At 31.9% G+C, this 11836-nt stretch overlaps 1 protein-coding gene across 7 annotated transcripts in view; it reads left to right on the top strand.

Moving 5' to 3' along the window:
• Positions 1-11836, top strand: part of LOC145976588 (fatty acid CoA ligase Acsl3-like) — a 31173-nt gene that overhangs the window by 8718 nt on the left and 10619 nt on the right. For 2 of the 7 annotated variants that reach the window (XM_083107822.1, XM_083107821.1), the window contains exon 1: positions 1280-1634. The exons of 4 other annotated variants lie outside the window; for them this stretch is intronic. In XM_083107822.1, the coding sequence (XP_082963948.1) occupies positions 1609-1634 (26 nt within the window). In that variant the 5' untranslated portion in view covers positions 1280-1608. Of the gene's footprint in view, positions 1-1279; positions 1635-2883; positions 3105-11836 lie in introns of those variants that run through there. One more of the 7 variants, XM_083107824.1, reaches the window with a different exon arrangement.

The following is an 11836-nucleotide window of genomic DNA, read 5'->3' as shown; positions in this document are numbered from 1 at the left end:
ATAAGGAGCTCGCAGTCTAGTATATTATATAGAAGTCTGTAATTAACACCTAACTCGGAGAATATTAATATATCTAGAAATCCTTTTAAACGCTCTTTGTACCTGAAAAAATATTAAACAAAATTTTAAACAAAATTCACGCTTTGAAAATAAGATCCAGAAATCCTTTTAAACTCTTTGTATCTAAAAAAATATTAAACAAAATTTTAAACAAAATTCACGCTTTAAAAATAAGATCCAGAAATCCTTTTAAACTCTTTGTATCTGAAAAAATATTAAACAAAATTTTAAACAAAATTCACGCTTTGAAAATAAGATCCAGAAATCCTTTTAAACTCTTTGTATCTAAAAAAATATTAAACAAAATTTTAAACAAAATTCACGCTTTGAAAATAAGATCCAGAAATCCTTTTAAACTCTTTGTATCTGAAAAAATATTAAACAAAATTTTAAACAAAATTCACGCTTTGAAAATAAGATCCAGAAATCCTTTTAAACTCTTTGTATCTGAAAAAATATTAAACAAAATTTTAAACAAAATTCACGCTTTGAAAATAAGATCCAGAAATCCTTTTAAACTCTTTGTATCTGAAAAAATATTAAACAAAATTTTAAACAAAATTCACGCTTTAAAAATAAGATCCAGAAATCCTTTTAAACTCTTTGTATCTGAAAAAATATTAAACAAAATTTTAAACAAAATTCACGCTTTGAAAATAAGATCCAGAAATCCTTTTAAACTCTTTGTATCTGACAAAATATTAAACAAAATTTTAAACAAAATTCACGCTTTGAAAATAAGATCCAGAAATCCTTTTAAACTCTTTGTATCTGAAAAAATATTAAACAAAATTTTAAACAAAATTCACGCTTTGAAAATAAGATCCAGAAATCCTTTTAAACTCTTTGTATCTGAAAAAATATTAAACAAAATTTTAAACAAAATTCACGCTTTGAAAATAAGATCCAGAAATCCTTTTAAACTCTTTGTATCTGAAAAAATATTAAACAAAATTTTAAACAAAATTCACGCTTTGAAAATAAGATCGATGACGAAGACCAGAGGACGTTTTCGAGTCAACTGTCAAGTCCCGCGAGGACTGAATCGAGCTTCAACGTGAAACGTTACTCGCTCGAGAGGAGAAAACCGAGGGAGCGAAGCGCGAGGGGTGTTTTTCGCGAGAAGGGCGCCGCTGCGCCCAAAGTTTGGAAACTCGAGCGAGGATGCGGCGTATTTTCCGCGCCGACAGGGGCCGCTCACGGCGCCCCATCGATCCCCAGCTAGTTTCAGGCGGCAAGATGGCACCGGCGGCGGCGGCGTTGATCCCGGAGTCGGCCTGTCATCCGCGCTGGCCTTAGCGCGCGCGCGTATGTACGCTACGTACGTGCTCTTTATCCGGGACCCGCAGTCATACGGTGATTTCGCGCGTGACGCGACGCTTACCCGGACAGACGATCGGAGATCGCGATGCCGAGTGTCGAGACTGCGAACCAAGCAGGAATCTGACGGAGAAAAAGAGAAAGAGCTAGGAATTCTCTCCACCTGGACACGTGGCGTGGCGATCTCTTGCTCCACAAAAAGGCTCCTTTTCACGGCCGTGAAGGTTCATGCGCGACTGCCCCTCGGGAACGATGTAAGCAAGTTTCCCATCATGTGTCAATAGTAGATCTAGGAGGAGAGGAAATGCTTTGCCAGGAGATGGAGATTTTAATTTCAAGCAGAAAGTATATCAGATTTTTGATGATCGAGATATATAAGGTTTAAGGTTATACGTCCAAGAGATGCGCCGATTTCACACTTACCACTATCATTAAGCAAAAATTATATGAATTATATGTAACGGTACTCTTTCATGTTCCCTGATAGCTGTATAGGCATAATCGTTGGCAAATTGCTGGCATCGTTATCGTGGTTAGAAGCGTAACATTGAACTGAATATGTGTGTCGAAAGAGAGGAGATCGCACGTATATATCGCGATCTTTGCCAAGTAGTCAAACATATGGCAATGTAAATAAAGCTTGTCGTGCTTGGAGATGTTCATAAAACGTCTCGATGATTATCGAGACTCTTACGTAACGTTTACATAACGTGCGTAATTTTCAATTTAAATTAGCCGTCTCGCGAGGGCAAGGCATCTCTTCCTGTCTCACTCTCGTTATTACGAGTGTTGTTGCAACAGAAACGATGATGTTAAAGTACGAGCACTCAGTTTACTCCGGCTCTTTTAGCGGAGCGCGATATGATTGGCCCGACTGACAGATCAGCCACGTGTTACGCTTTTTTTTAGATGCATCGCGTTCGCAAGAGTGCAGAGCAAAGTCTTCAACAATCGCACTATCGTGAATAATAAACCGTTATCATCTTTGTTAGAGATAAACCTCATATATTTTCTAAGGATATAAAAGTCATATGAAATAAGTCGTTGCGTATCGAGAAGTTGACATCGCGATTAAAATAAAAGAATGGAGTAATTTAAGAGATCTTCGATCCTCTTCGAAGGATACGAAAGTAACAAAGCGTGCCTGAAGGAATTTTAACGACCGCTCGTGTCCTCGATAAAGTAAGACGTTGTCGAGATCGTGCTCAACGTCCCAATTCGCGCCAAACAGCTGTTCCGTGCCGGGTACCAATTCCATTCACCTTCGATCGCGTGGCGTCGTTTTATCGAATGATCCCAAATGAGGTCCACGCGCGCGGCGGGTTCGCGATCAAAGATCAAAGGTGGATCGTATATAGTCGGAGAGCCACGGCCGTGCTAGCGTGACAATCGTTCATTGACCGTCCCGAGACGCGTTGCTACTCTGCCCTCTCTCTCTCTCTCTCTTTCTTTCTCTTTTTATCTCTCTCGTTTCTCCCTTTTACCCTCCATCACCCGTCTACTCTTACGCGTCATGTTACGCACTCGCGCGGGCGAAAGGAACGCGTACGCACGCGCGTACGCACACCCACGCACCATTCTTGACCCTTGAATCGCGCGTAGTGATAATTTCCTCTCTCGCGATCGCGGTGGGAAAAGCGAGCGGCAGTCGGCTGGAAGCGACAGCGATCTCGCAAGCAGGAAGCCGCGAAAGGGGAACCAACCGTCGTGTCGCGACTCGCGAGGTAAGCGATGCTGCTGTTACCAGGTTTGGCGCTCGTCGCCACCTGTCACCGGGCCTTAGAATTCCGGGACTCGTCCCGCGGTCGTCCGCCTTCTCCTCATCCCGCAAAAGAAATATGTCACAAACATGTGATATAAAATATATAAAATTATATAAATATATATTTTATAAAATATATGTAAAATAATGATTATATAAAATAATGCAGACAATGTTAGACGAGAATATTTGGACTCCTCATTGCAACGATCTTATTGTAAAGTTGGGTAAATGAGGGTTGATATTTTCGTTTATTGATAAAGGCTAAATTTCATTGATACCATCTCGTTCGATGTCGATGAAAATTTTTACGAAAATTAATATCTTTATTTGTAGAGATTGATTGCAGATATCAAGCGGAAACACAACTATAACGTTTCCTTGAACGTTTCTTCCTGACGTCGATAACTTTCGCAACGATTCCAGTCATCCTTCAAAGCGCGGTTTCTTCCTCTTTGAATCATCCGTCAACGTTTTTTACGCGACAATTCTTGAAATCAATCTCCAATTTCCCGGAGGACGCGATTCATAGAGGAATTATACGACATTCGACATGTAATATAGTGCACGCTGAACCAACCGAAGTGAATCATGACCGGAAATGAATAATAATTCGCGTCTTTATCGAAATTATTAGTTTCGAGAATTTAACGGTTGATATCCAGCGAGATCGGCGATCGTATTGATCAATGGCTTTATTAATGAACAGGAAAATTACGGAAATGGCATCGTTTCACTCTACTTATTTACTCAACCTTTTATACGATTTGATCAAAATTATGAGATTATTAATTAGGATTTTATGTATTTTTATTCAACACTACTCTTTTTTTCTATTATTTAACACTATTACATATTTATAATATGTATCTTTTATAATCAAGACATTAGAGTAAAGTAATTGGAAATTAGATTTACATCGGATTTAGCAAATCATATTAGCACATAATAACCATGATAAGTAATTCTTTTAATATTTTATGCATAAACTTGACTATGATTGATTGTCGGAATAATGCATTTCAAGCTTGCTTTCAGCAAGCACGTGGCAAATCATATGTAGTTTTTTATTATTATAAATAAGCATAAAATATTTTTTTTTCTTTTTTGAAAAAAGAATTTTTATCGACACGATTATCTTTCTGTTTTTTTCAAGAAATTTATTGATAAATATTAAATTTATTAAATTTTAATAAATAAATATATTTTAATTTTATGTCAATATCATGTTTTATTGATAAATATATTTATTTACTTTTTTATTCTTGTTATATTTTTTATATAACAACAGAATAATTTTCATCTATGTGTATTACTTGTAAAATTAAATGAAGAAATATTTAGGCTTATAATCAATTACTAAGATATTATTGGTATTTTCCGGATATTCTCTTTATACTTAATAAATACTTTTTTTTTCAAAGAGCTACCAAACCACTACAAAACCAGTTTTGCCACGTTTAAACATACATGAAAATATATGACAGTAATATGTAGGAATGTGAAACGCATTGACCCCAATAAATACGCACGTGCTGCATTAATTAATTTTTTATTAATTATTTTCGATGAATTCTAAATAATTTACAATGATGATTCTCTTCACAATTCGATTTGTTGTACAATGTATCTGTAGAAAGCTAATTTTTTAAATATATTAAGAGGATACAGCCGCGATGAAGGAAGACTATTAATGAAGTCGTCAAGCATCTTGCTTGATTGGTCGCAGCTGCAATTCGCGAGCTCGAGAATGATGCATAGCATATTCGTGTCAGACGGGACGTGCACGATCGGCTAGACGGAAACAATCCGTAAAGTAGTACATGGTGGTTTCATCATTGACCGTGCACGAGGTTGTTAATAATGACGATATAGCGTGAAATCTTCCCCCTCGCGTGGACCCTCTTTCAGTTCTCTTCCGCTCTCGCGGCGATGTATTATTAACGTTTTTTTTTAAATCGATGCAAATGTATGGAATTGACTTACTCGTTTTCTTAACTCACTCTCTAAAGAACTCGGCAAACGTGTAATCTGCGAAATTGCGTTCAAATTTATACGATTAAAATTGATTGTAATTTTTCTTCGATTGGTACATTCTTGATAATTCTGTGATAATTTCTGCTTAATTCTCTATATTCTTTCCGACAGAGCGGTTTCCATATAAATCACGTACAATCTAATAAATTTAAATTTTATATTATTATATCTATTTTCAATTTATTTGTGGAAAGGATTAATATATGACTTGTTATTTATGCATGAATGCGTTTAATATTATACACATATTTTAAATGTAATTTATTTTGATAGAAAACTTGCGTTTGCTCAAGTTTAAATCAATGTTTAGTGTTACGTAATGAAGATGTGCAAAGAAAATGTATGAGTTTTTTCTGAAAGTGATGAATGATATTAACGATATACTAATGTGATGATTTAAATGAAGGAAGAGAGATTATCTCTTTCAGCAAAAGCATTTCAGAAATTATATAAGACCTATTTTGTGCTTATATGATTAGATATTGTACAATTTTTCTCGAGACGTTTTATCTGGAGTCTTATCACGTGGATTGTCTTGTTCAGCAACAACAATCGGATAATGGATAATTTCCAACAAATTCTGAACTGACAATGAGTTTCTAAACTCACGTGCATTCTTACAACTTCCTTGCAAATTTTGCTACGCATTCTTTGTAATAAAAGACTATTTTTCATTTCGTCTTCTTCATTTTTCTTCTGGCCGTCAAATTGTTTTTCTAGCGCTTATAAAAAGTCGTATCTGTGGGATTGGACGATCTTTGTCCGGCCTTGTGTGTGATTTGATCGATCAGCAAATTAAAACGTATGAAATCCGAGCGAGATATCTTTATTTTTGCTGAGCCTAACAATTCGAAATACACTACAGCAGTTGGGTTTGTAAACCGCGTTACGTGTCAAATTACATAAATGTTTACGCCGCAAAGAATATTCTCTCTCTCATAGTTTCATAATTAGTTCACTATCACGAACTAACGCGGATAATTTACATTAAATGATTTAATTCGTTGTGCTTTATGATATCGCCGGTTATGGTATCGTGACAATTGATACGCATTAATGCAATGAACTTACATAACACTTCGTGATTAGATAATTTAAAAGTGTACTTAATCATAATTTAAAAGTGTACCTAATCATAATTGAGGCAAATTATTTAAAAAAGGTGTAATCGTCAATTTATCTGGATCTTGAAACAATTGTTCGACTTAATGTTAGTATAATTTATAACTTTAGCATGTGTTTCCCTAATTAATTATTCATTTAATTTTGTGGTTGGACTGTTATAAAATCATTTATTCAACAACCAAAAAATTGACATTTAAAGTATTAACATATTTAAAGATATATTCCATTTCAAAACATCTCGTCACCCCATTTGTATTACTTCCGCATATACTATCCTCCTTTATCTGGAGTCTTATCACGTGGATTGTCTTGTTCAGCAACAACAATCGGATAATGGATAATTTCCAACAAATTCTAAACTGACAATGAGTTTCTAAACTCACGTGCATTCTTACAACTTCCTTGCAAATTTTGCTACGCATTCTTTGTAATAAAAGATTATTTTTCATTCACATTTAATTAAAACAATCTACAAAGTTGAAATTAAGATTCAAATATGCGAATATTTTCAAGAATGCATAATTTTGCTTTATTTGCTTACGTATTCATACGTTTTTTAAAGGTATGATTTCAACATTAAATTTATAATAAAGAAAATATGAGAATATTGGTAAATTTTTACAATGTTATATGTGCTAGTCAAATATACAATTTACTTTGTTAAATATTTTATTAATTTATTTATTGAGAGTTATGAATTATTGAGAGCTCTAGATGCGCTTTTATCAAATAACATAAATAGTCATCTTATATGCAGATATGCAGATCTGTCTGATAATTTATGTTTAAACAAATTATTTTATAATAAAATTATATTCGAAGCATTGTTTCAGAAGTTATATTCACCTTGTGCTACAAACGAATTAAAAAAAATATAATCTAACACGAAATCTTTACGAAAATTAGATATTGTCACGAATAAGTGAACATATAAATATCCATACGTCTTGAATAGCTGTATTTTTCTTACGGCTGTTTTGCTATGAAATGCGAGCGTTCACTATCGTGTTTGATTTGGGTTAAGCTAATCTTTAGAAGCTCGTGTGGTATCGAAGTGCCTTTCATATACAATTGTGTCACGTTCGTTAAATATGTATACGGAGGACGGGTTATTCTTCTATCGCATCGTGACTTACATATTTCTATGTATTTATGACGGATGTGCGTATTTATAAACGAGTTAATGATCGGACTCTCATTTTGTTAAAATTGACCAAGGTTGATGACATTTGTCAATACTTTAAGTAGGAATGTGCAAATTAACATCTGTTACTCGTAAACATGAAAACACGTTTGCAATTATGGATATAAAGGCAAATACGGAAAATTTCGATCGTTTACAGAAAAGTTCCTTAAAATAAAACAATTTAAATAAAATTCGTGTAGATAAGATAATTTTATAATTAAATTATAATTTTAAAATTCGTTGTAGATAAGATAATTTTATAATTAAAGAGACTTATATTTTAGAAAAAAGTTCATCGAAATAAAAAGAAAATTAAATAAAATCCGTGTAAATAAAGTAACTTGTTAAGTTAAAAAAGATAATTATATTTCAGTGATCGTAAATTTCACGTAATAATTCATAGGAATTAATGATTGACGCATTGAATTGTTGCAATATGTATTAAGCAAGTTATTTCTTTTCTAAATATCTTCAAATTTTAAACGCATAGATATTTGATGTTTCGATCTTTGGACGATTTGTTTAATTATTTTATAAAATTTTTATAAAAGCATATACCTATATAACTTTGTATTTTAGTATGTATCAATATTCTTATTTATACAGTTGTATAACAATACATTACAAACGAGTATACAAACATGCTCTCTAAAACATGCTAAAATTAAATAAAATTCGTGTTATAGATAAGATAATTTTATAATTAAAGAGAATTATATTTTAGAAAAAAGTTTATCATCGAAATAAAAAGAAAATTAAATAAAATTTGTAAATAAAGTAATTTGTTAAGTTAAAAAAAATAATTATATTTCAGAGATCGTAAATTTCACGTAATAATTCATAGGAATTAATGATTGACGATGAATTGTTGCAACACATATTAAGCAAGTTATTTCTTTTACGCATAGATATTTGATGTTTCGATCTCTGGACGATTTGTTTAATTATTTTATTTTACTTATTTTATAAAATTTTTATAAAAGCATATACCTATATAACTTTGTGTTTTATGTATCAATATTCTTATATATACAGTTGTATGATTACATTACAAACGAATATACAAACATGCTCCCTAAAATATGCTCGAGTAAAACATCAAAATATCTCGCCTTACACGTTAAGTACTTTGATCGAGACAGTAATACAATGATATTGCGACATGTATTGTACAAAGAATATCATGATAAAATAAACACTATTACTCACGCGCCAGCTTTAAATTATATCCGGTTGCTTATAAACGTTAAGTGTTGAAAGTATAATCAATCGCGAGCATTCGTCGTGGTTACACGTCACGTGGTGAACGAAGGTTGCTGCCACGAATACAAGTAGTGACGTAACGCATGGAATAGTGCCAGTGGATAGACATTTATCGGTATTACGACGTTTTTTTTTTCTGTACGCCTCTCTTCGTTAATATTCGCTCATGCGGAATTACACTTTGGACTCGTCGATAAGAACGACCGATAGAGCAAAGATTATAAGTAAAAAAAAATAAAATAAGATACAAGGTGCACGCAAGAATTTCACCTTCAAGATATCTTATTGCGCAAAAGGCTGGTCAAATCTCGCTCAATGTCTCGTAAATATAATTCCGCCCATTCCTTAACTCGTTAAAAGATATGACGCAAATTGATGATGACGTAATTAATTTGTGGAAAGCATATACTCGTATCCCTTGTATCTTGTATCAGCATACTGAAAAAAATTCTGGGTAAACCTGCATTTAGTAATGCATTTTGTGAAATATTTAGTTTTTATCATCAAGTATAATAATAATAACAAAATATTTAGTAATAGTTATAAATATTTTTTAAAAATATATTTTACGCGTTTAGTTGAGTCTATTAAATGTTAACATTAAGTAAATTATTTCGTCTTAATCACCTATACGTTTATTTTTAGTTAAAACTATTTCACCACTAATTGTGAGCTACGGTGAAATAGTTTCAACTAAACATTTAGTAGGCTCAATTAAACGTAAAATATTTTTTAAATATTTATAACTATTTTTTAAATATTTTTTTAAATATTTATAACTATTGCTAAATGTTTTATTATTATTATACTTGATGATAAAAATTAAATATTTCAAAAAAATGCATCTCACAGATTTATCCAGAATTTTCTTTTCAGTACAGCTTTTTCAAACGTTTTAAATACAGTCTTTCGATTGATATCTTTTTTTGTTTTTCAAGAGGGCAAACGGAGCACTTCTTCAATTTTTAAACATATGATACGTTCAAAGATGAGACATATTTCAGTTTTTTATTTGCATTTCTCTGTCAAGAAATATATTTAATGAGAGATATATTAAAATTAATTATGTATCTGAAAAAAATGTTTATTTCTAATATGATTATTTCTCTATTAAAACATTATGGAAAAAAATGGATATACTTCACGCTGTTTATATAACTTCGTAAAGTGGACACGCATGAGCGTCCTTTGTACCATCGATCAATATTTCCGGATAGTTATCTGCATCAAGGAATAGCTGTGAACTTTGAATCTTGAGATTTGTGCTCGGGCCAAGGTTCGTGTTTTTGTATTATTTATAAAATCTTTAATATAAAGACATTCGCGAGAGCAAAGTGTGACATATTTATTATAGCAAAAAAGATGTTTTACATTTCTTTATACATATATTATTTTTTTGTTACATCATTTCATCGTCGATATGACTCCATTTTATCAGCATTTGTCTTTAAATAAAAGGCACACAAGACAAAAAGATTATAATATGATTATAAATCATAATTATAAATCTATTTATTTATAAGGATAATTGAGGGAGATCGATTCTTCTCGTAGCAACGATTAAAATTTATGCATTAATTTAGATTGATCGATCGAACATTGATACGGTTAGCTCACAGGAAAAATGTCTTTATACACAGAAAAAAAATAAGTGTCAAATCAAAACTTATATACTTAAACTAACGCGTTCATTGTTTCGTATATACGCAACAATTTATAATCTTCTTAGAAGAATTTAATAATTTTAAATTTCAACAATTTTATAGTCCTATTTTAATATTGTAATTGTCACCTCAAGAATATATAATTATTTAATTCTACTTTAAGAAAATTATAATCTTTGATTTAAAAATGTTATTTTCTATCTAACGTTGTTTCTTTTCCATTCAAGAAAATGAAATCTTAAATCATAAGATATATTTTTCTTGATTGAACTATATAAAATGGCTTCATTCAAGTAAGCAATTATTCAAGCAATTATATTTTTCTTTAATTAACGCAATAAAATCTCATTTCAAGATTTCCATGTTAAAACTAAATATATTTCCAAAACAAGAATTTCCTTTTTTTCTGTGTATATAGACTCTTAATCTCCTAAATAAAATCGATAATAATAACGTCAGATTTAGATCGCGAAAACTCTCCATCACGAATAACTGGCTGCGCTCGCGCCTATTGCACGCAATGCGTGCGTTCCGTCGCGGATTGACGCGTATATCGGGGTCAAAGTGCACTTGACCGTGTCAGCTGCCGCGTGGTTAACGCGATCATAAGGACCGCGATGGACAAATTGCGGACAACGTTGGAGAATTCTTGCTTTCTCGAACAGATGATTTTGCAATGCTATGGAAGATCCATCCTCAGGATCGATCCCCGTTTTCTCTAGGACGCGGGAGGCCTCTATTTCGCTTTGCATAACTGTACATTAAAGCACTATACATATATACTTACGAGGCACACATGGTTCGAATAGTCGTTATATCTTTCCCATTTAGTTAGTCGCATACAATGGATAAATCTTGATCCGTTGTAGTTTGATTACTTTTTATAGCGCGAATATCAGCTACAACCTCTTAGGCTAACAATAAGTTTGTTGCATGTACATGCGAACTATAGTCGATCTCTCATTAACTTATGTCCAACTCCTCTGTTGGCATCAATCATGTTTCTTTTTTATAGTATATTTATATCAGGTATTACTTATGCGCGGTTAGTTTCCTTGATACATACACAGAAAAAAATAAGTGTCAAATCAAAACTTATATACTTAAACTAACGCGTTCATTATTTCGTATATACGCAACAATTTATAATAGATTAAAATAAGACTATAATAGATTAAAATAAGACTATAATATTGTTAAAATTTAAAATTATTAAATTCTTCTTTTTAGAAGAATTTAATAATTTTAAATTTTAACAATATTATAGTCTTATTTTAATACTGTAATTGTCACTTCAAGAATATATAATTATTTAATTCTACTTTAAGAAAATTATAATCTTTGATTTAAAAATGTTATTTTCTATCTAACATTGTTTCTTTTCCATTCAAGAAAATTAAATCTTAAATCATAAGAATA

This window comes from Camponotus vicinus, unplaced genomic scaffold (genome assembly GCF_025532165.1).
Source record: "Camponotus vicinus isolate PSW18456_S1 unplaced genomic scaffold, iyCamVici1.0 SCAF_9, whole genome shotgun sequence".
Classification (NCBI taxonomy): Eukaryota; Metazoa; Arthropoda; class Insecta; order Hymenoptera; family Formicidae; genus Camponotus; species Camponotus vicinus.
The sequence above is the reverse complement of the archived record's forward strand: the minus strand, read 5'-3'. Positions and strand labels throughout refer to the sequence as shown.